The sequence below is a fragment of the Barbatula barbatula genome (assembly GCF_947034865.1).
Source record: "Barbatula barbatula genome assembly, chromosome: 24".
NCBI classification, from domain to species: Eukaryota; Metazoa; Chordata; class Actinopteri; order Cypriniformes; family Nemacheilidae; genus Barbatula; species Barbatula barbatula.
In genome coordinates this window covers 13,605,041-13,631,535 of record NC_136787.1, presented here as the reverse complement: position 1 = coordinate 13,631,535, position 26,495 = coordinate 13,605,041, and the positions used below count along the sequence as shown (strand labels likewise).

The window sequence follows — 26,495 nt, the reverse complement described above, 5'->3', positions numbered from 1 at the left end:
CTTGCCATATCGCTTCCTATTTCCAAGATTTGACCCTGGCTTTTCCTACGGGGAAGCGGGAATTCTTAGTGAGGCGTGACATGGATGATGAAATATAAATATCATCTCGCTGGTGAAAACAAAATCTAACACAACAACATTAAAAACAACTACAAACAACTTTAATAAAACGATTCAAATATGAATCTTACATACTACTAATGGTTTTAGTTCCAAAACGTGTTATATGAACTAAGATCTGACAGACAGATAAGATCAACAATGCAGTAATGAGCATTTTGTTATGAGGATCAACAGAATTTTTAAGCATTCTGTAGAAAATAGTTTTGCTTATCATTGAAATCACCAACAATTGTTTCAAATGAAAACGCATCCTGAAACAAACGGGCTGACATTTGAAGCATTTTCTAAGCTATAATCACACTTCCAGGTGCAAAGAAATTGTTTATTTATCACAAACATGAAAAACAAAACCACATTATGTTTAAAGCACAAAAACACTACATTCGAATATATTCCTAAAAGAAACGCTTCATAGAAATCTCTTGCAACTCCGTCTGCATTTTTGGCAACCTCAGAGTTATACGACCAAAGAATCAGTTCTATTTAAAAGTCTCAGAATTGCTAAATCCTGCATTGATAACCAACACAAAAGATATAGCAAACAGCCCAGTTCCAGGCCGATGAACTCTTAAGAAACTAAATTACACGGAGACAGTCATTCTGAAAGGAGAATCTGCAGATAAGACGTCGACCGGCCGAGAATGTACTTCCTGTCTGTTTCTGCTCTGTTTTGGCAGGTCCTCTGCCTGACAAACAGTCACGGATTTGCGTGTCATATCACAATAAAGACACATTCTGTTTTGCCTTCCGCGGCTCAATACACGTGTCCGCATCCCCGTGCAGTTTGATAAGCAGGAGGTGAGTTTTGGGGAGGAGGAAATCAATTTGCGCTCTGTTGCTCTTACAAGGAACTTAAAGACCAGCGGCAACAAAGTTTAAATGTTTCAGAAAGCTGGTGTCCTGAGCTGAAATGTGCTCGGAATGAAAATTGTGCCTGGATTTTGGATTTATACCAAACGGCTGTGCAAGGCACATTCAATTGGACTTCTGAGTAATTCTCATTAAGTATCCAGAGATGCCTATCAAAACGTACAATGCACGATACATTTTACTTCAAAAAGACTACATCTTTTAATGATGGGCCATGATGCTCCAGCTTGTTTCAATGGATTTACATTCATTAATATTTCACACACTTGAGCACTCTTTTTGCACAAGAATCAATAGTCACACGATCAATACTTAAACTCCCCCCCAAGCATGGGAATACAAATGAAACAACACTTCGTTGTTCGTTGTGTACAAACACTGAATGACATTAACTTGTTCTCGTGTAAATCAGACTTAAAGGCTTTAAACAATGTGAGCAAAATAAACATTAAGAATATATACAAGTCTCCGATATTTGATGCACCGCTAGCTGCAGGACCGACGTCTGCATCCAGAGAAAATGTCAGATGATTTGACATGCAAATGATGACCTCTTTCAGCCACTGATTATCATGCAAAGACTTTAATCAGCGAATTAATGTTTACTTCATCTGCCTCGCCTATTCTTTACATTTGTTCCTTTTCCGTTTCTTCAAGAAAGAAGAATTTTAAGGTAAAACACTTCTGACTCCCTTCCTGCTGTTTGCTGGCCTGGGGCATATCCCATGATTCCATGTTCAGGGAGGATCAAGCCCTTTTTTCGCTCCATCAGGGTTTGGGTTTTAATCCTGTCCTAGAAACAAATTAAAGACAAAAAGCACACAGGATAATTCATACTCCCCTAAGAAATGGGCTTTAAATACAAGCATTAAAGCTGCATTCAGGAAATAACGTGCTCACACATTTCAGCGATTTTCACACTTTTCTCTGAGCGCAGTCATATTTCATCTTGTCTTACTTTTAATATAAAGTGGTTCTTTTAGAAGAAGACACAATGTCTTTAAGAAAATCAACTAACTGTGTGTGTGTCTCATCTGCAAAAAGACATTCTGTGTGTGCCGTTGAAGCCAACAGCCGCAAGGCAACTGTAGACTTTCTCCTCATAAATGTGGATGGAAGCAGCCGCAGACCAGCTTTATGAAGATGAGGAGATGGCTGCGTTTCTCCTTGACCTTATTATGTATGAACAACCGCGTGGAGGAAAATACAATAGTTCGACTGAGCGAGAGTATTCTGAGCGAGACCTCTTGAGTGCGGTTATTTTGATTAGCATGCATTAGTTTGTCTGCTAACACGGTTCGCCTATGCAAACACGATCATAGCAGTTGCCTCCCACATCAACAAAATGTGCCAAAGCAGAGAAATTCACGTCTGTGAAAAACAGGAACTAAATGCAGGCGTATTATACTTATTTTAAAATCAAGTTTTTTTATAAAATGACTTTGTTATCTTATGGGTGTTAAGAGAGACGGCATACACACGGAAAAAAAACTAACCATGCAATGCAAATGCATCAAGATGCATATCAAATTTACACATGTTTTTGTGAATTCTTAATTTTATATTTATTGCTGTATCTTCTGAGTAAACAATTAAACACAGGGGCACTCATTTAAGACACAAACATGAAAGATAGAAATCTGGGCATATGGTTGTTTACATGCAAAACATGGCATTTATTAATATGGATGTGAGCTGTGGCTACAATCAAATTTCACGTCAGGTTTCAACTGTTGTGCGCTCAGTTTTTTAATTCAAGTGAAAATCTGTGCATGATTTGCCCATTTCATATCCTAAAAAGCAATAACAGTAATGATTCTAAATACATTTTTCAATCATTTGATTCTACTTTTCAAGCTGCTAACACAAGATGGTTTGATTGAACTTCCAAGATTAAACTTTCTAAGAAGTTCCTCTTTTCAGCCGGGCTATATATCTTATTGTTGTAAAGACTAGGGAAAAAGCTTCTAAACAGTGAATTTATAGGGGTGTGATATGTAAATGCTGTTTGTGTTATGCTACCACACTTATCAATGCACAATCATAACAAAATTGGCAGCATATAGGCCTACAATTGTTTCATGTCTCACATTAAAATCCCATCTAAAGATGATACCTGTCCACTTCTATGTGAGATTGAAAAGTAGCGCCCAATTGACATCCGTTTATACAGATTTGACTAAATCATAACTACATAGACTGTCTCCCAAAATGTATTCTCACAACAAGGGGGGTTTTCATATGTCAAGATCTTAAAGGAACAGTTCGACCAAAAATATAAATTCTCTCTTCATTTACTCAACCTCAAGTTGGAAGAATGCTTGTGACCAAACAGTACTTGGCAACCATTGACTAACATAGTAGGAAAAAAGTCTCTATAATTGTTTTGCTCTGTTGAACACAAAATAAGATATTTTGAAGAATGTAGGAAAACATACAGTCTGGGGCACTTTTGACGACCATTGTAACTTGTCCTACAACCGTAGTCAATGGTGGACAAGAACTGTTTGGTTAAACACGTTCTTCCAAATATCTTTCTCTGTGTTCATCAGAACAAAGAAATGGATACAGATTTGGAACAACTTGGGGATGAGTAAATGAAGAGAGAATTTTCATTGTTGGGTGAACTGTCCATTTAAAATGGTTTTGCATCGCACATCTGATGACTTTTTTGCATTTTATTATTTACTAAAAAGCCTGGGATGATAAATAGACGGATACATCACAATGCAACCTATGCAGTGTGACAACATACCCCTCCACTGATACATGTGCTCAATAAACCATTTGTTACTATGTACAAAATATTCACAATTGCGTCAAAAATGTTCAGCACGTTCCGGTACACATTCCAGAACATTAATATGAAAAGGTTGTTTAGAAAACCAAGTTAACTTATTTTACAAGCAAGATCTTGCCTTCCAGTGCATCCGAGCTCATTAATAAACAACAACCGTGAGAAGTGCTGTGACTTCTTTAATCTCTGACCGGTCTGCTGGCCCTAGTTACATGCAATTACATGCATTGCACTTTGTTAGAGAGCCCATAAACACCATTTAACCCCGAGGCTTCAGAAACGAGAGGGACGCATCCAAGCATCTCTGAGCGATTTTAATGATTTAAGGTATGTGACCAGGTATCCGACCGCCTGCGGTTATTAAAGAAAAATGACACGGTAGTCAGAGAATGCCAGAGGCCTTCATACCTTCACAGAGAGACACACTCGAAGCGTAAAAACCCACGCAGGTGAAGACGTTTTAGCCTAGGGGAGTTTGAAGCGAGGGTGGTAGATTGATCTTCAGTTTCTAAACCCTTAATGAACTTATTACTAGATAAGTCTTTTAAGATGAAAGCTCAGAGGTCACCCAAAAACCAAATGTTTAGCTTTAAGAAGTGAAGAGGTAAATATTCCCCTTCGAGTGATAAACACATTGAGTCAGAGGGCCGAGTCTCGTCCTTCATTTGTATTCACGAGCCTGACGCTCTTTGTCACGAGCAGGTGTTCATCAAACCCCTCCTACTGTTTACATAATACTGCTTCTACAGACTATTACCAACTCAATTCTCACAATAAATTTGAAGTTTGCAGCAGCTGTGACTCGGCATGTGAAGCAAGTTGGATCTCTATTCAAATGTGCCTTTTACACTGTAAAGGCAAGGCAAGTTGAGGGTGTCACACAATTTCGCCCCTTTCTACATCCATTGGCCACCAGCTGCGGTGTGCTGTTTGCTAACTGTGATAATGGCTGTTTTTCTGTTGTCGTGCCGTCGCGTACAGGTATTGTGTGGAATCTGACCTCTGTTATTAAAGCGTCTCTTCACTCTCTCAATCAAGGCCATATTACGGGAGTATGTTGCCAAGGCAACAGGGCAGATGACTTAGATCTGCTAAATGTTCGGGCTTGAACTGACCGTGTGTGCTAGACAGAATGTTGAAGTAACACATGTTTCGATGCTATTTGGTTGGACGTCATCATGAAAGTGAAATCAAACTTTATTTTTAGGGTGCAAAGAATTTTGCTCAAATGCCAGTTCGATGTCTTTTGACAACCTACAGCAACCTGTAAAATACGCTTCAAATAGAGATACAGATGTAACATTAACGGCATCTTTGACGAAAATGCAAGTGGTGCTTGTCTATGACAAATTTTCTCCCGTGGTATGCGTGGTTGTTATGTAATTGTTAAATTATACAAAGTATTATGGTGCATTGTAATGCGGTTGCTATGTTTATCTGTGTGGCTATTATTAAGAGGTTTCTAGGGTTCTCTCCGCTGTTGCTTAGTGAAAAGTCAAAAGAGTCTATCCTTAATTCTCTACAATGAATCCCAAACAAGTATTTGCAAGCCCCTGGTGATTTGTAAGTACACTTAAAAATCTAAGCGCACAGTCTAAAGCGCAAGGCAAAAGTGAACTTGAATCCACTTTTGCTAGTTTAAAGACGGAAAAAATTGTCAGCGTGCCAAGGGTTCTCCCTTTTCTCTTAAGGAGTCTTTGGTGTGTTTTGGGCAAAACATGGGAAAACCAATCAGAGTCTCATCTCCCATTCCCTTTAAGAACCAGTGGAGCTCGCTCGGGCTGAAACTAGCCGGGTGTAGATTGGGCCCTGTATGTCTACCATTGCATATTCGATACGTTGTTTCCATTAAGTTAAATTGCAATAGCAAAAGTTAGCCTATGTAAAAATACTTCTGATAAAAACTTCAAAATAGACAGAAAAAACTCTTGGAAGATAAGCTTGGAAATATGCCATTAAATTATTGAAATGTTTACTTAAAATCTCAGGGGGTACTGCAAATAAATAATTTTGGGGTTCGGCTGACAAAAAAGTTTGAAAATATTATGCTCCCTAGTTATATCTTACACGTTTTTTGTCATTTGTTTACCATAGAAAAGTAACTGAACACATCTCTTCAACAAGCTTTACAATTTGAGGTGCCCGTTCATGCCCCTGGAAGAAAAGGTACAGGACAAGCCAAAGTTTAACACTCTGGGCTTATGGTTTGCGCAGATCTCTAAACAAGGATGCTTCTTTTACCAAACACTAAAAACATACATTTTTAGAAGTGAGAGAGATGCGTCACGTTGCCCTTCACTCTTTGATCTCACGTTCATTTTCACCGCTGATGAATGCACTGATGTAAACCCATCCAGCCCAAGCTGCACTTCTTTCTCTATGGATCAAAGGCTCTCTCAGAAGCATGTGTCAGTGAAGCTAATTAAGACAAATACTCAAGCGCAGCATGTAAACTAACACAAATTCAGGTTCTGAACCATTAGCCAGAAGATAAACCTGGACCTCCCTGAACCTATTCCGGGTAATGTTCTTCTCACAGTGGTGAAGCTGATGGGTACACATATAATGAAAGGTTATTTTGTCATGGGGACATTGTGATTTTGCTGAACAGAACAAATGCCCGGTTCAACTTCTTTTAGTGGGCTTAACCCTTTCCTTTCTGAATCCTACCCATGACACACAAAAATGAAAGAAATATAGAAACAAAAATATTGGTTGTGTTTATCCTGTGTATATCCTCATTTGCACATTCACAGTCACACTAAAAGTTGATATACTGTTAGAAAAATACAACTCGACTTTGCCGTATTGATGAAATTGTATTGAATTTAAGAATCTAATTGCCAGAGAAGCTGATATTTAAACAATATTACACAATAAATTGTTGAGAGTATTAAAGCAGGACGGCTGTAGTGATGAGTTCCTGCGCTCTAAATCTCCTGCCAGTGTACAGTAGCTCAGTTCTGTTATGACCTACTGCATCACTGCACAGGAATGACACTGTCATCAATCATATTAACACCGGACCCACAAATCCGGCCCGAAAAAATGCACCCCCAAGGTTTTACGCAATCAGCATTAATTACATAATTATCCACTTCATTAAAATGTCCAATATCGTAACTGGAGTTCAAGGTGTGTGCCATCGATACTGAAAAATGGCCCTCTAGAAAGGATATTAAAGCTGTTAAAACACAGAAACGTTGCACACGTTACATCCACTAATGAGGACACGTATGCCCAAAGCAAAAGTTTGCTCAAAAATGAACATTTTGTTCATCTTTTACTCTTGTCTCATGTTTCCAAACAAGATTTTCTGTCTTTGGTGGAGCACAAAAGCAGGAATATTACAGAACATCAAAAGCACTGCTTTCCATAATGTGTTTAGAGCTCCAAGAATGACAAAAAGCCCCATAAAATACCATAAAACTACCACAAATGCAGTCTATATGACTTGTGTGCTATATTCATGACCACTGTCAGAGGGAAACAACTAGAAACGCTATCTCGGCCCAGTGATAAAGAAGGCCACCCCAATGAGATTCGGTTCCAAGAAAATCGTCATATACTGTAGGTTTGGAACAAGTAAATGATTTCAATATCAGAATACCTGTCTTCTTCTTTAAGTAGACAAAACAGGAAAACAAAGTTATAGTTCACACAAAAGTCAGTCATCATTTACTTACACTCTTGTCATTTCAAACCAGTATGACTTTCTATCTTCTACACACAAAAAACGAGATTTTGAAGAATGTTGGTAACTGAACAACAGGGTTGTTCAATTCTATTCTACGGACACAAAACTAATGCAAGTAAATGGGTACAGCCATTGTTCGGTTATCTTCTTTTGTGATTTGCAGAAAAAAGAAAGTCACATAGGTTTGAACTCACGAGAGGGTGCGAATATGATAGAATTAAAATTTTTGGGTGAGTTATACCTTAAACCCTTCGCTTTTCACACCGCACAGTGATCAACTCACCCTGAACGATGACGTGGACAGACGTGGTTCGAGGTCTGCTTCTCGTCTGCACTGCGCAGATGTACTGTCCCTCGTCCGTCAAGTCCACATCTTCGATCTTGATGGCGAACTCGTCTTGGTTCAGAACCACCAAACTCACCCGGGGGTCCACGGACCACTTGTCCTCTCCAGCGTACAGTATACTCGATCGGTTCAGCCACGCCGTGCGTGTCACAAATTCCCCTTGTAAGCAACTGCAAAAGAACACAACACGTTATCTCACCACCGTCAGGTTATACAATTCCCTCGTGACTCAACAGTGGAACCATTAAGCACGTGTTTTAAAAAAAGACGTTCCCCTCAGATTTATTACAGTTTATACCTCTGTGACCGAAGCACCAGGACCCATCAATTAAGATAAATTCATGTATTCATTAACATATCAGTGTCCCTATTCAAATATTCCCCCGGTACTGTGCGTCGGAGGCACGCACCTGTTTGGGAAGAGAGAGACACGAACGAAACTAGCGCGTCTGTATTCCCTAGATATTAAGCAAAGAAAAGCCACGCAGCTAGACATCGATCAACCCCCCCAAAACCCTGAGCAGATTGTGTTTATTAAATTTATTCACCCCCTCCCGGATAATATTTAAAGCTAAACTGGGGAGTATTAAAGCACTTTAAACTTAAAGACAATTCCGTCGCGCCGTATTATGGATACAATGGAATTAGATGCTAATTACTTACAGACCTTCCATAAATGAGGACATGCTGCGTCTAATTACAGATATGCCTAACAGTTAGAAAAGCGGAGGCCAAAATTGGCCCTTTTCATATACTGTAGGGCTATTAAAATGAAATGCAATCATGCGCCTAATTGATTACTTGCCCGATTACCCATTCAATAAAACGCAGGAACAATTTTCATGCAATCTTTGTTTTATCTCAGATAGCATCACTGCCCAAAAATCTTTGGCACACTTTCGAATAAAACTCATTCTGCGATTTGTGGTCATAATTCCTTACAAGCCCTTTGTTGCAGATTTAGTGAGAGGCGCTTCGCTGAACTATTTTAGCTTCTAGAGGGCAACATCCAAAGCACCAGGGACATGTGATGTAGAAGTGCTTCGTGCCGTTTTTTTCTCAGCGGAGGTACTGAGGTAAAGCACAGGCGGACGTTTTTCAAGGGAGTGGAAACTGCGGTACTGGCCCCTACCTTGTCTTTTATTGGACTAAATGAGAAAGCTGGAGATCAGTGAGGAGATCAAGCGTTTCCCAGTGGAAGGGTTCAAAATAGACTGCACGGAAATATTAAACTACCTCCCTTCACATGTTTGTCTTGAGCTCTTTTCCTTAAAGTTCTGTTTTGCTTCCAGCATCACTAATTGCTAAAATAATTATTGATCACATTCAGGTTTTCCTGAAAACGCCTCTTGGTTCGACATTGGTCAGTCAAAGCAGATAGCCGCACCCAGGGTGGCCAAGTCTGTGGTTTTCCTGCAGAACTGAGCTCCTTTTAAACCGCCGCCGCGGGTTGATTTTTATTCCGCAGGTAAAAGATTTTTTTCACCTTTTGACATTTTTAACGTAAGAGGAAGTTATTTATGTAAACTGTGTTTATAATCATTACTTTGAAGTGATTTTAAAGAAGAAATTGTGTGTAATGCATAAGGTCTGTAAAAATGTATTTTAGGTATAATAGAGACATTCGTATTAGGTCTAGTATTGATTGGTTTATTGGGATAGTTTTGTCGCACAGATCTGGCAACCCAATAGTCACAACACTGCTTGTGCAAATTGCATTAGCACAGATTCTATGTGCTGATTTACCTCATTATAAGTGCAAAAACAACATTGACATGTGGAAAGAAACAATTCCAGCATTTTTCCCATTCAAAAAATCTATAAAAATCGACTTGCATCTGCTTATTTAACAGGGAAAGGATAAAGTATTTTAAAACACTGTGAAGAAAACTCTACACCTCCGCTATAATTTATTTATTGATATCGGGGCATCACCCCAGTGTAAAAATGCACTAGCGAATCATGCATTCATCATACACTTTAAAAACGTCTGATATAACATGCAAGTCATTTTGACAACCAATAGTGCAAGATGACGTGCTAGTCAAGGTTGCGGACCATGGTAACAAAGCACACTCAAGGGCATTTAAAGTTGGCTGCAATAATAAGAAAAATGCAAACCTAATACAGCTGTTACACAGGTAATTGAACGAAACCCCAGACGGAACAGTTTATGGGATCAAAGAGCAAAGCTCTTGCTCATTCGTCATTTAGACATGGATGGAAGAAGAGCGTTGCATGGGCTGCACGCGGCTTGCATTAAATGCATGCACGGGTTGCTGCACGTGTGCCAACCCTTGTGTTTAACTATAAGGGGGCTGTTTGTTAAACCACCTTATTGAATTCTTATTTATAGCTTCACCATAAACCACCGTGCATTATAATAACAGCCTCTTGGTACAACATTGGTGCCCATCCAATCAGACGTAACCTTGAGCAGTCCCAACCTTTAGGAAAGCAGCGGCGCTGCATAGTCAGCCACTGGAGCTTGTCTGAGCCGCGTGTACGTCCCCGCACACTGAATCAGCACAATGCAACAAATACATAAATTAATAAATAACTCTGCCTTATTCCCTTATCAGAGAGGAGCAGACAGCAAACCAATTTAATCCAAATAAAGTGTCTACCCTTTCAGCGCAATGAAAAGCATCCAAGGGCGGGAAAAATTAAGCAGCCGGCGTAAACAAGCACGGTCTGCGCCCATTTTTTCTGCTCTGACATCGCAGTATGTGCGCTTTATGAAAATTATTAAATGCTGTTCGCCCCATCATTTTCTGTATGTGCGACTACTTTCATTTCTGCATGGATCACAGGGTTAATTTTTGATGTGGTGTCATGACGCTCCATTCAATAAGTGTGTCTACTGTACAGGTACGGGAATATGTTTTTGGGCTATTTTGGTTATTCCTTCTTAGTCAAGGTTTGATCATTACAACATGTTTGTTGAGTGTATTTTAGCAAGCAGTGCATCAACTATTGTGTATGCCGCTGTACTCATGAAGGACAAAAATATATCAGGTATCAGAGCGTGGTTTTGAAAATAAATCTTTCCGCAGGCCCCTCTGGCTGCTTTGCGACATGAACAAGAGAGGGCATTCATTATTAATTCACTTTGGAGAAAGGGATTGATTTGGCATCGAAAGTCTACGGAGGGGAAAAAAGCTGTAATATAAAACACTGGATTACCTCCAAATGAAATTACTGTCAACGAGTTAGAGTACAGCCATGAGAACATTGCTACTACCTGGATGGTAAGGATGTATTGATTTTTTTACGTAACGTGCAGCGATTTTGAAGCACGGATTTTGAAGCAGGGCGATGAACACACTGTCAACACAGACAGGAGAACCAAGTTGATTGTTTTCATGTTTTCTCAGGTACTGTGTACACAAGGGTCTTGGGGGGTCTATGTTCTCAGTCTCACTCTTTAATTTCAGATTTATAAGTGCTGACTCATTCCCTCTCCACTGCTGTAAGTGTCCACCGAGAGTGAATGAGTTACGGTATTTAAATTTTTTTTAATTCGTTTTATAATCTTCACGAAGTGCTAATCAATTATTTCATTAGTGCCTTTCAAATGCAGCCTCACATTGAAATGAACAACTCCAGCGTTTTAAAAATAATAGTGAGAAGGATCTTTATTTTAACTTGACTAAGAACAAAAGATTTTAAAGAGAGTCACGCTGATCTTGAAACAGGTCTGGTTCGTGGATTTACTTATAACATAAGGCATCAGCTAGCTGCCTTTTACAGCAGAACCTCATGTGGTGAGGGCTGCGTTACTATGGAGATCTCACGGCCTCTCGGCTGGTCTGTGTGGTGAACGAACTTTACTGTGCACTTAAAAATCCTGCTGGATATAATGCTTTTAAAAAAAGGTAAACACTCGTGACTTTATTTCAATCTTTGGCACAAAGCATTTCAGTGACTGGTTCCATTCATTTTCCATTGTGTCCAGTCAAAATTATAAATGGTGAATAAAACCTTAACGTTACAAATGGACTTCGGAGCGATGGTCTTGTGGGCAGTGCCCGGACATATGTGCGCAGTTGCACTCAGGCAACCCAAGTTTGAGTCCTGGCTCGTGGTCCCTTCCTGACCCCTCCCCGTTCCGTATCCCACTTTGCTTCATGGCCTCTCTGACCATCGTACTGTACAATCAAAGGCAGAAAGCTCCTAAAAAATATTAAAAAAACATTTGAAATGCACTTGTGCAGTTGTGAGAACGACATATCTACATTCTAGGAAATGCATTATAAATATTTCTACCTACATATGGATGATAGTTTATTAAGTTTTTATTTTTGGGATGAAACATTGCTTCTATGCCAGCTTCCAAGTTTCAAAAAATATGTATTTATGAGAGATGAGCATCCTAATAGCCAATGAAGGTTGATGAACAAAGGTAATGTTGTGTTCTTACACAAATTTTAATATATAATACTGAAATTAATGATTTTAAATACTAAAATTGTTCAGTTTTTCAATTTGATGAATTTAAAGAATTGTGATGAATTTGTTAATAGCATTTATTATTTTGGACGAAACAATAACCGAAATTGGCTTCCTAAATACTGATATCTAAACTGATTTCAATAACATCAAATTTCAAATTTATTTGATAAGTAATGGTAACCCATCATTTATTCACCCAATAGCAGACAAGGGAGTGTTTAGGGAAACCCTCATTCATTTTGCACTTATTAATGCACAATCCCATTAATGAATAATAACACTTAGCTCTAAATAGCACAAGTGTACTGAGTACGTGGCACACAATAAAGTATGATTCTGTGAGAAGTATTCATCTGGGAAAGAGTCCCAGTTTTAAAATCCAGCACATGCCACACACAGTCTCAGAGGGCATGTGCTATCTGTGTACTTTTGTTCTCTCTGGGCTTTGAAACATCCATTGGAACAACTGTTAAGGGAATTGGAGCCCAACCTCCATCTATCTGTGCTGGTTAAAAACAATTGGCATTGTCCAGACTCACTGCTGTTCCTTCTTCCTGTGACCGTTTGCAGTGCAAACACACACACGTGCGCACACACGCACACAATTTCTATCTCGTTGTCTAGGATTTGTCCTTCCATATCTCTCCTCCTCACTCACATTGTGATGAAAGCAATACGGAGGCTATACTATTTGATATGATTTTCTGCGTCGCTTCGTAAGATTGTGTGCTCATGATACTGAGGTTGCCAGGATGGCTTTCAGGCTGAACCGAGCCGAGTGGAGCAAATTACCTCTCCGCAAGTCTGTTGCACACAAGGCCAAACCACCGGAGGCGTTCTTCCGGCCTCCATCATCACTCACGTCCAGCAAGATGTTTGTGAGCAGGTGCAGATGAGCTTGATTTAGTGACACATGTTTAAGTGTAAATGCATGTTTAAATATTGGTTTGAGTTAACATAAGTTGTTAAAGATATAATATAAATGTAAGGTAATATGATATAATTATTTGAAACGCATAGAAACAAATTAACTACATATTCATGTATACAGTATCGATGTGTATGTACAATCATTTATACAATAATTTACATTTTTATGGTCAAATGTGTTAAAATATTGGTTGTGAGTTTGCATAGGTAGTTAAAGTAGTTGCTTGTGCTTTAGGTGTGGGATTAAAAAATAAAGTTAAATATTTATTTATAAATATAATAATATTGTTTATTTACGTATATTATAAAAAATATTGATCATAAGGTAAAACAAAGTAAAAAAAGCAGACTCGATAAAAAAGCCCTTTACATGGGCGTATGGGCTCCAATAAAGTTATTTGTATTTCTATAGTAAAATATATTCCAACATGGTACTAGAAAGGTATTATTGTCCAGATGTAGTGTAGACAAGGTGGCTTCCATTTTCTATCGTCTTGGCGAATGTAAAAACCAAACTGGTTGATTCACACATCTTGTTCTTTTAATAGTTATTAACATTTTAATGGCAATAACTTTCATCTGTTAATTCCACCTGGCATTGATGCCTGGCAGTAAATAAGAGTTCTTTTGGCCTAATTGACGCACAAAGTCTTGCAACTTCATAAACACGAAGCAACAGATCTAAACGTTAAAACAAAACTGTTCAAGCGAACCCTGAACTTCAACACATGTTCATACCACACAAACCAGCAATTGTGCTGCAATTCAAAAGGATAACAGGCAGCCCGCCACAGTCTACATGAACCAGAACTGAAACAAGCGAAAAATACCGATGCGCATTTAACCAACAATGAAATTGTCATTTTTATTTGCTTTGGTCAAAACAAAGTGTGACCGGTTTGCTGTGCGTTCGCACCGATCTGAAGTCTGAAGCGAAGCTCTGCGGCGTACGGTACGGGAGGATTACAGCTTAGCTGAAAATCACCTTGTCTTGTGGAGTGGTGTCACGCAAATGAAGGTGCCCTTTGCAAATAATACCTATTAGAATTTCAAAGTCATTGAGTCTCGGCTGAAGAGGGTGACAGTGCCTGGATTCTCATGTTCTCTCTCTCTCTGTCACTTTCACAGTACCTGAGTCGCTCTGATGAACCAGGGCAGTCATTAGGGAATATCTGACAATTAACATTCAGCTCACTTCATACCACATATAGCGACGCGACAAGCTTTTTTTCTGAAGTTTTTCTTTCTGAAGGTCTTCTAACTTTGGTCTTGTACAGATTTTAATACACTGATTTTCCATTTAAACTTGATTGTCTTACGAAATGACATATTCATGCAAATATCGTGATTTTAAGTGATCCCAAATATAGTAGTGATAGATTGTTATTAATCCGGCCTCCGGGTTAGACGTTTGTTCAAATCTCTATTTCGAAGTATTAAAACTCAGCACATAACCTGTCACACAAACTTGTAATCGACTTGCATTGATGAAGATGCTTCAATATCCAAGCATAAAAATATCATAGACACTTGGGGTGAACACCCAGAACACCCTAAAAACACACATAAATGTCCTTTTAACAACTCACAGGGTTATTTGCAGGGACAAGCACCACTCTAGGTTTTGTTTTAAACGGTTCAAAAAGGCCAACATAAGACTACAAGCAACATTTCTACCTCCAGATAAAAAAACTGACCCCAACACGCTGTAATGTAGAGCATTTTAACCTAAACTGCCCCAATTGTCCACAGTTCTAACAACCGCCAAAAGTAACAGGCTACAGGGTAAACAACAGGTCAGACTAACAGGCCAAGTACGCCTATAAATAACACACAAAGCTTCCTGTTCATCGATCTTCACTTACCAAACCTTCTTCTCCCACAACTTTAAATTGACACGCTTTAATTGGCTGCATGGGGAGCGGGGTCTATTCTGAAGTCACTGGTAGGATGATAATATGAGATGTTATGAGAAAGGTTAACCATGTCAAGGGCAAAAAAGCATCCAGAACATGTAAATATTCTTTCTAGAACACGCAATTAAATTGTAACTTCCTTTTAACAGCATCAAGGAGAAAATGTAGGGTATTGCACACCCGAAAATGAAAATTCAGTCATCATTTACTCACCTTCATGTCATTTCAAACCATAGCCAATGAAGGTTACCAACATACCATCTGGTTAATGTTGGTAACCGCACAACGGCAGTACCCATTGACTTGCATTGGTTTTGTTTCCATACAATAGAAGTGAATGGGTACAACCACCGTCGTATATATATAGATTATAGATATATAATATAGAATATAGATTTCTTTTGTGTTCTGCAGAACAAAGTCATACAGCTTTGAAATGACAAGAGGGTGAGTCAATTTGACAGAATATTCATATTCGGTTGAACTATCGCTTTAATTTGTTATTTCAATATTTTAATTCATTTCTGTGCAATTTTTAAGAAGTAAATCAAGTAAGTTTCTGCAATCTAAGTGCATTGCCATTATACACACTATACATAGCCGTGATGCAACGATACCAGACCGATATTTTTTCCTGTTACTTGCCGATACCAATGCCTGTCCTTTTCACAACACAGCGAGACAAAAAAATAGAATTGCTTCATAATACAAACAACTCCACCTTAAACACATTACGAAAAAAAAAAATGTGGTTGTCACAAACTTTCAAACAAAACTCCGCCAAAATTTCTGTCAGTTCGGTCAGTTATGTCACATGAGGTATTGGTCTCTTTTTATGAGTATGAGTACATGAGCTTAGTATCGGGCCCAATAACGATACATCCCTTATATACTCATATATACCGCTACGAGTGTCAATAAAGAACAAAAGGTAATTAAAAATTATAATAAATATTCTGTTCACTCTCAGTATTGTGTTTGGGAATGAAAATCATGCACAAGAGTTTCATACATATACTCGAGCATCTACCATTAAAATGCTCCCATTTACTGTAGTCTGACCTACAGTAAACAAGACCTCTTGAACTGTTTGCCTCCTGTATTATTCATCTCGTCGTACTGATTTCCTCCCAGGCTGCGAAATCTGTCAGTAAAAAGGTTGCAAAACCCACTGAAATGGTGATATTTCTCTCATTCCTGTAAATGACAATCAGTGCTGGGGTGGAGTCTGAGGTCACGGCTCTCAGATCAAATGTGCAGCAGCATTTACACAGTCCTTGACGGAGAAGCAAAACAAACAAAGAATTCATAAACAGCAAGTCAGATTCATGAGGAAATATGGAGTGGGAGTGTGGGGGAGAGAGAGTTCTGTATGTGCTTTATGTAATGTTGGAACATTACATAACCACCCACACTAGTTACTCCCTATTAGCTATGACATTTTTTTTTTCTTCTTCATATCAGCAACCCTACACAGTTGAACTCATTACCATTGGACACTTCTCGTTTAAAAAATCCAAGAACAAAAATCCAAGTAACACTTTCCATGCACAGTGCACGCAAGTGTGCTCCTAAAACCCGCAGGCCAAAAATAAACCTTTTGCATAAAATACGCATTAAAAACTACAGGCTTTCTATTCTGGGAAAACCGATGACTCCTCTTGCACTACACCAATTTTTGTCCAATTAAAAGCGAACAACAGCCTACAGACTATTGACGATCTCTTCAATATGTCCCACACAAATGTGTTACTACAGGAAATACAAAAAAGATATATTACGTTTCATTTCAATTCATCTTGATGAATTATTCATTACTTTTATTTGCCATATCAATTGTCCTCCGCACTGTAAAATATTCTTTATAATTGTCAGACTTTTCACAAATTCCATTTCTGCTAATGAAAATCATCCCGCTCTGCTCCACGTAATAGGTAGTGACAGCTGTCTAACTGCGGCGCTAGAACAGCAACAGTCATCTTTCAAATTCCTTCCAATTAGCCGTAAAACGTTTTTTACAGCCTTAACATGGTAAAGGAACTAATGAGTCCACTAAAAACCGTTCATTTAAAGGTGATTTTTAGCTGATTTTAAAGGACACGGTTTTACTGTGAAACATTAGCCACTTAACTACACACCGTAGAGGATACAGAGATCGCAAATGAGACGCATGACTTCACAAATGTGCCTGTTTTGCATTCGCACTCTCTGGAGTCAGAGCAAAAAAGAGAAGGCAAAGACAAATGTCAAAAGGGAGACATTTTTAGGGAAAATATTTTTAAACAACCCCTTCATGGTCGTATCGACACTTCTCATCACTTCAGAAAAAGTCCCTGTGGCTCGCATATGCGTTTCTGTCTAACAACCTTAATAATTGTCACCCGGAGTCCTCGTTGATTTACCGCGCCATACGTCTATCTAACGTGTCTGAGGTGACCTCATTAGATAAGCAAAGCAACAGGAAAAACATCCCAAGGAGCCCAAGGAGAGATTTCCATTTCTGATGGCAGGTGGGGGCGGATAATCTTCCTGTTAATTACATTTTCGTTCTTAAGCGAGGAATGTTCTGTGGTGCTTCGGCATCACTGAAAATAAAACGGGGTGGAAACACGGTGTGAATGATACAGACGTTTGGATGAAGACTGCAGACCGTTTCCCCCGACTTTAATAAATCATTCCCCCCATCTATCTTTCATCCTGTCAGAGTGATTGTCAGATACCTCTGTGATGAAGAAGACTCGTGCGGGGTTCTGCCGCTCGACAGATGCGTAGGTAGAGCTACGCAGTGGCCAGATGTTTTAATCAGAGCGGAAGTGATCGCAGGAAACCCTCAGAATGCTAATGTAGAGCCGAACCAAATCGCACCGGGATGATGAGCTGTGTTTAAGAATGTTTATTTAAACAGGTAGTACAGACTGTTGGAGGAAGATCTATTGCTCTGCTGGGGCCTGACTAATGTATTTTAATCATATGTGCACCTCAGGCTTTACAGTTCCTCGTGGATTCAGATTTCACTGTATACATGGACGTTAGATGGATTAAACTCAGTAATGCAGTGAAAAGGGGATGTTTCTTCAGAATGGAGTAAAAAGGGTATAATTCTTGAAACTTCTTAAAGGAAAAGTCCATCTCAAAATCTAGATTGTGTTGGTTTTTACACACCCACATGGCGTTCAACAGGTTTTAAGACCTCCCGGCGGCTTCGGAACACATATAAAGATATTTTAGGCGACATCCGAGAGATTTCAAGGCCTCCTCATAGACCTCATAGGTCCAGAAAAGTAGAAAACGAGAGCACTTGCGCATTCGCTTGGGCAAAGGAGGTACAAGTCCTCCTCAATATCGAAATCATCAGACATTTTGTGAAGACTACTACTTGTAAACACAGAGGTGCGCTTCTGGGTTGTCAGTCAGAACGCTGGGCGTCTGCCCCCACCGAAGTGCTCTCATGAACGCGCACCATAGACTGACAGAGGAGAATATTTCGATTAAAGTCGTTATTTTTATTTGTTTTTCGCAAAAAAGGTATTCCGGTGCTTCCAAAAATTCAATTGAGCCATTATGAGCGGATGGACCAATTCGACGATGTCTTTAGTGTTTTTCTGGACCTTGACAACAACTATAACCATGAGGTCCATGAGGAGGCCCGGAAATCTCTAGGATGTCACCTAAATATCTTTATTTGTGTTCCGAAGATGCCGGGAGGTCTTAAAATATGTTGAACGTCACGTGGGCGAGTAAAAATAACACAATTTTTGAGATGAACTTTTTCTTTAAGAACAAAAGTTGTTGGCTGCAAATTGCTTCTTGTCTGTAGTTCTCTTAACATGGTTCAATTTCACATAATAATGTGCGTCAGAATTTATAATTGGTCCTATTTTGACACATGGTACCTTTCTTCAAAAATAAAGTTATGGATTGCAGCCTTAAGAAAGAAATGATTAAATAAATAAACAAATTAATTAAAAACAATAATAATATTTTCTATTTTAAACTGAACTTTTACCTAAACATGTTCTTGACAGATTTCATGATACTAATAAGCACGTCAACCCACAACCCTGTTTACACTTACTTCAGTGTCAACAAATGTCATATTTAACGCCACACTTATTATGACCATATTATGTCATTTGGTTTAATTAGATGAAGTGTATAATTTCAGCTTTTCCGGTTACAATTGACTGTTTCACAATACACTTTCTCACACCCAATAAAAGTTCATCCCAATACAAATAATTATTTAGGGAGGAAAGATTTGACAATACAAATCTACTAATGTTAGACTGTCATTCATAACTGCAGAAAAAAACGGCAATTACCTTCTCTGCTCTCATACCGGCTCAGACAGTTATGATGTATGGTCCTCTTGTCATGGGCTCCCTTGACTGTCTGAAATAAGTGATGGTTTTATTTTATCCCGCATAGGGAAACTCATTTAAAGGTCATACCTTTACAGGGGAGCTAAATCAAACATGCCACAGAAATTATACAATCAACTGAGTATAAAGAGAGTTCTGTGTGATCCATGTGCTCCTCTTTTCAAGCTAATGCAGAGATCACAACCTCCTTCGATACAACAGTGCACTGAGATGTGACCTAACAGAGGTCAAGACAAGAGGTCAGGGAACCTAACAGAACAATAACAAGACCAGCACCCACTGGGGTCCTAAGTAATATAAAAATTGGGCACAAGAGAACACAAGATATTTTCAAGAATGTTGAAAACCAAACAACGGCGATACCCATTGACTTGCATTGGTTTTGTGTCCATACAGTAGAGGTGAATGGTTACCGCCGTTGTTCGGTTACCAACAAAATCTCTTCTTCTGTGTTCTGCAGAACAGGTTTAAAATGACAAGAGGGTGAAAAAATGATGACAGAATTTTCATTTTTGGGGGAACTATACCCTTAAGAAAGTCTTTTACAGCAATAGAACTATGACCGGTTTAGTGGTTTGCTCGGGCCGATTGGACGTTATTTATAAAAGACTTGTTATTCTACAGAATTGGGTCTGGTAAGAGGTCATTATGCAAAAGCCAGCTCTTTTCTGAGTATAGCAGGTCTGTTTTTAACGAAAATTAATTTGAAAACTTTTTCCAAGAGCGTAGAAACTTAAAATGCAGAAACAGGTAATGCACAGTACACTGGATAATAATACACAAATCTTCATGTCAAAAATATGCCAAGCAACTATGCAATTTTTTTCCAAGGAGAATGTCGCACTGCTTCAGGGTAACTTCATTTGTTCTACGACCCCTTCATAATTTCTTTCACCCCTCCATCTTTTAATCAGGCAAATATGATGGAAATGTTGGTGCGGACAGATGAAAGAGGCATTAAAGGGGAACCAGTAGGCTGTGGCATAATTGCTTGTGCAGAGTTTAAGCAGGATTATAAGGGGATGGATATAAAAACTGCAGCCTCATTCACAAAAGTAATTGCTGTTCGTGTTAAAAAATGAAGAGCGGAGCTCCTATTTTACCCCTGCTTTAAACTTCTGACTGCAGTATCGGGCGTAACTTTTGAAGTACGGTACAAACATTGAGAAAGATTACTTCTTAATAGATAGGGGTCCGGGACGTAAGGGGGGTACGGCAGTGGATCCATCATAATTAGCATTTAACAGAAAATAAATCTCATAGAAGATAAACATTGGGCCCGTTATTTCCTGTCTCATTTTACTGTAAGCCTCTTACATTAAAGCAGGCCCTTTGATAACACGATCGGTTAATGGTGATATTCGCAAACTAGTGAAGAAATCTCTGATATTTGGTGTAATGAACCCATTTGGGAGGTGAATTCTGCGCCCCTTGCTGTCATTTTAGGAGAGTTTGCTAATGCATGCTTTATTGAACTGTTTCATTTGACAATCCTTTGCCCTGCTTAAAACAGAACATGTGAAAAACAGCATGTGCTGAGAATAGCGAGGGGGTCTCTATCAAACGACTGTTAAATGCTTGGTTTTACCATATGGTCCGATTAAACAGTTGATTGAAGAATAAAGTGAGATTATGAATGTGTAGATCTGGATAATATATCAATCCATCACTGGTTGAAAAAAGCCTACAGTACAGTATACCTGAATATACCAATACCCTGAATGAACTTACTGTAAATGTTTGACGATTCAAATATACTAAAATATTAAATATATGAACTTGAAATGTGTTCGCATAAAGGAGATTAAATAAATGTATTGTTTCAGTTTAAAATATAAGCGTGCATTTTTTTCATTCTTTGAGTTCATCCCAAAGGCAAAGAGTATGTGTACTGTGCATTTTTCTTTTATATAGAAAATGACCAAAGATGGAGTAAAGATGCGTAATGTTCAAAAACGTATTTTTAAGTTAAACCCTTAGGATTTTATGCACACCACATTTTTGGAGCCTAAATTTGAAGCTTAAAGAATCTAAAGGCTTTCGTCATAATTAAACAAAAAAGAGAATGTGAAATTTTCACTAGATGTGCCTTTAGATTGCATATTGCTGCAGTCTATCTGAAACCTTCTCCATCTCCATATTTCGTGACGTTATTTGCCATAAATCCTCATAATTAATCAAACTTTATGTTTATTTATTTATTAAAAAGTGCTTGTCAACGACAACACAGTATTTAATCACTGGAAAAGTGTCGCCCCGAAATCTCAGTCACTTACATTTTTCCAAACATCTTTCATTTTGTTCAACCAAACGAAGAAATGTATACAGGTTTGGAACAACTTGAGGGCGAGTAAATTCATGACAGAATTATAATGTTTGTGTGAGTTTTTTTTGCTTTTTTGCTCTAATATTTTAGATTCAGCAGATAATGTTGTCTAAGCAATATTAAACACAACACATCTTTATTTTTGGTTTAATGAACTAACTAAGCAAGCCGTTCTTCCCCCTCACAATGATTTTATGCGGTTTTTGATTTGCCAAGAAACCAGTGTTTGTCATTAACATCACAAGTCGCAGTTGAGTCATACTTAAAGCCCCTGAGAGTGGTGCACAACAGTGTATTAAAGAAGGTAAGAATTGGTTTAATCCTGTGGCATGCATGCTTTATTCATGAAATCGTTCTATTTGACAATCCCTTTTCCCACTCAAAACAGCATGTACTAACAAAAAGAAGGAAGGTGTCTCTATCAAACGACTGTTAGTTGCTTCATTTTGCCATATGGTCCAATTAAATAGTGAATTGAACAGAAAAGGGAAATCATGATGTGTGTATTTTGTCCTTCTCTGCTCAAATCTAATGGTGTAGGACACCACACCCCCAAAACTAGCGATAGACTCTCATTCCTCCATTGTTACAAACATTCAGCTGCCTACTCATATCGCATTCTCACTCTACGCCCCCCACCCTCCATCTGCTATCTCTCTCTACCCCACCTCCATCTTACCCTTGAGAAGAACCATTCACAGATTACTGCAAACTCCATAACCAGCTAAAATTATTCACTGGCACTCAATAAAGTAGGATTCTCCTTCACTTTTTGCCCTTTGGCCTTGTTTGATGAACGCTATTGATTTCGACCAGGCCGAAACAAAGCTGTCGGCTTTGCTGGTAAACACACACATTTGAAAATGTGAAATTACAAATACGGAAGTCGATTTTTACAATTCTAATGCCAAGAGACCGTGGGGATCTTTGGATATCCATGTGAAAAAAAGGAGCCGGGATGCGAGGATACGCCCACGTACGGAGTCTGTTGTGCGAGGTGACAGGATATGGAGGTTTCAGCACACAAAAGAATACTACACCTCGAAATAACAAGAACGGGTAGCACTCGTCCGCAACGCGCCAGTGTTTCCAGCTTGTTGGTCTTTCTCCTTTTGTAAACCTGCCAGTGGTTGCTGAAGTGCAGACTTCGAATCAAAGAGCGCCAGCCACAAACACCTGTAGAGCACCAGCTGCGAGATGCAGTCAAAATATTGCCTGTGAGATCTGAAGCCAAACATTTCCGGTGTTGGAACTTCCATCTTTCGGGCTCGGGGATTGAAACTGGACTACACACACTGGAAAGATTAGACCACGAGGCTTTGAGCCATTAAAAAGACTAATGCATCGCGGGCGAGAATGTGCCCGAAAGGTCTTGCACATATTGTCGATTTTGTTCATCGTTGGCTGAGATGTTTTATCGAGAATTTCATCCAGTGTGGCTTTTCCTAGCAGCTCGGCCAGTATGGATACAGTTCATTTTATCTCCAGTTCCTTCCAGAGCTATTACACAGAATGCAACAACACAAAGTGTGAGCTATCAATTACAGAATTCAATATGTTTTCTGACCCTTAGGATGAGGGGTGGGAGTCTGGTCACGCCTAAATGAATGTAGAAGGCCTGAAGGCTCTCAGTTTGTTCTCTGGGGAACGGAATGATAAAATCCTCCTCCAGCAGAGCTCTGGTTAAGCTGTGGTCAAGGGAGTGCACGCAAGGAGAAGTACAGAGGCTGCTGGGTTATAAAGAGTGCATGCTTGACTTCTGAATATAATTGGCAGTAGAAATAAAGAAGGTAATTTACAGTTCAAGCCTGCTGCATTTTATCCAGCTCTTTCTTTTCGCATGCTGATTTTTATATTAAGTGGCGATGAGAGTGTGTATTGCTATGAATTTGCAATATTAGATATTATTCAAAGGCTCAAATGAACTTTTTAAATGAGTTTTCTGTGGATAATGATCTGATCAAACAGAGAAGTTTGACTTTAGAGGATAACGTTTTGTAGAATGTGGACAACAATGGAAGTGATGCCCTCTGTTGGTAGTTTAACAAAAGTTTAATTTTAATCCTGTAAATAGATTCAGATCCCATGTTTCTAAAGGACAATGTATCATGCCAACAAATGCATCGTCTATTTGTGTTGCCTCACAGGGGTTCGAGTGTTTTAACTCAGCTGCGCAGTCGTGGTTCAAGTGACTGGAAGGAAAAAGGCATTTTTGACATTTACCATCATAAGCATTGTGGTATAACATATCCATACTATCTGCACTCATTTGAAGAATGAGGGCGGGGTGAGTATGTCACTGTATAATGTTGGAAACAGTATATCTTTTGTTATGTGACCATAGTACCATATAAATGAAGCTACCTGGATTTATGAGATACAAAATAAGTAAATTTTCATGTTAAATAATACATATTTTTTTAGCAAGTTACCTAGTTCTATATGTACGTTGTACATGGTGGGACTTTTTTCCATTGCCCTATATAGTATGTTACTGTACACAACTATTTCTCATTTGAATTGGCGACGGACGTCTTCAAAAATCATAATTTACTCTTGTCATTTCAAACCTGTATGACTTTCTTTCTTCTGCACAACACAAATGAAGATACTTTGAAGCGGGTTGTTCTTTGCCACCCATTCACATGCATTGGTTTTGTGTCCATACAAAAGAAGTCGATGGATCTCGGTGCTGTTCGGTTAACAACATTCTCAAACATAGCTTTTTTGTGTTTTGGGGAAAAAAGAAAGTTATACAGGATTGAAATGACAAGAGAGTGAGTAAATCAGTGGACCAGTGTTGGACCAGCATTGTTTATAAATTCTGAAGTGGTCTATAAGCATTATGATTATTGTAAAAGTAAATATACTGTATATTGTAGACACAAGATATAAAACAGATCACACAAGTGGCTGTTTTCAGCTCAAGCCAGCAACAATGAGGTAAGTCATAACATCAGCGTCCTTCGAATTAAATGGGTTTGTTATTAAGCACATCCTCTGCAAATGTAAAAAAACAGGAGGCTTACTGAATCTAAATGGCTAAACAATTCCAAGAATTGAGTTCTCTCCTAATACATTTTTTTCATTGCATTGGTACACTCTAGCATTAGACTGATCTTTATCATTTGCATAACTCTCCATCAGGGAAATCTAGGGCGTGAGAGCTTCTTTTTTCTATGCAAGTATGATTATTCAAACACCGGGAGAACGCTAGAGGGAGAACATTGATCAAGACGCCTTCGTCAACTCCCAAAACATCTGCGCGAAAATGTGTTAAGTGAGAGAAAGCACTTTAAAGATCAGATCCCATGTTTCTAAAGGACAATGAATCATGCCAACAAATGCATCGTCTTTTTGTGTTGCCTCACAGGGGTTCAAGTGTTTTAACTCAGCTGCGCAGTCGTGGTTCAAGTGACTGGAAGGAAAAAGGCATTTTTGACATTTACCATCATAAGCATTGTGGTAGAACGTATCCATACTATCTGCACTCAAGGCAGGACCACAAATTCATCAAACATTTGTACAAACTTGCCACTAGATATTACTGACTGGACCTTTACAAGCTGTTCGTGCATACAATGAGCATAAAAATGCAGCAATCACGAAATTAAGCCATTTTGTGAATTGTCCCTGAAGCATCATCAGCAAGTGAATGCTGTGTTGATTCATCCCACAATCCCACAATGCACCACAGCCATCACAGTCCTTTGACAGATCGCAGCTGTTTAAAATCAAAAGACCCTCTTCCTGTTTCCAAACATGCAATAAACATGCATGTTTAGGGCATCTCCAATACCCTTCATCCTAGAGTGCCATCAAGCCACGATGAGCGATTAACAGATTTCAAAGAGTAAACATAAACATGTAAACAAAACCAATGATCTGCATGCAAATGGGGGAACCTGATGTGGTTTCAGCTGTTGTTTCCTGTGGTAATTTCACACAGAATCACGGCTGAGAGTCTAAATCTGCCCTTTCATTTCCAATCTGCGTTTCAACCTCTGCTAATAAGCTTGAAATTAAAAAGACAGACACATTGGCCTGTTCGTACGATAAGGTCCCGCTGACCATAAAAGGCAGAGAGAAGATAAGAGTCCACAGAAGGCTTTTTCCACCACAGGCGAGTCGCTCTTCAGGGCCTGAACTCCTTCATGGATTTGTTTGGAGAAAATACGATATTAATGAATGGCGGTCACGACTGTTAAAAAGCAAAGCGCAGTGACTGGAAATGAAAAAAAGAAGCTGTGTATTAATAATCACAAAGCAATGTATTTTGCTTTTTTGGCAAAAGAAGAGAAGAGTTTAACCAGGTCACTTTTAGTGTACTGTATTTCCTGACATATCAGAAACCAATAGGGGCTTTATGAACAAATGCCATTGAGAGTGATTTATTGACAGAAATGCAATGTTATATATATAATATATATATGTTTCGTAAATACGTAAATAACTCCTTCAGCAAAGAAGCTGTGAGAGCTGCCATAGTGCTTAAAAAGGGGGAGGGGGATTGGTGGAGTGAGCCGTTGGTTGCTATTCGCAACGTCATTGCTAGATGCTGCTAAGATCTCCCCAATGCTCATTTAATATTCTATTTTAAGCCAAATCATTAATATTTTCCAACACCCAAAAATTATTTCATCAATTAGTCAC

At 38.8% G+C, this 26,495-nt stretch overlaps 1 protein-coding gene across 8 annotated transcripts in view; it reads right to left on the bottom strand.

The window, feature by feature from the left end:
• Window positions 1-26,495, bottom strand: part of LOC306889368 (opioid-binding protein/cell adhesion molecule-like) — a 210,109-nt gene that overhangs the window by 26,710 nt on the left and 156,904 nt on the right. For all 8 annotated transcript variants that reach the window (XM_079448211.1, XM_079448214.1, XM_079448210.1 and 5 more), the window contains one exon: window positions 7,771-8,003. In XM_079448211.1, the coding sequence (XP_079304337.1) occupies window positions 7,771-8,003 (233 nt within the window). The remainder of the gene's footprint in view (window positions 1-7,770; window positions 8,004-26,495) is intronic.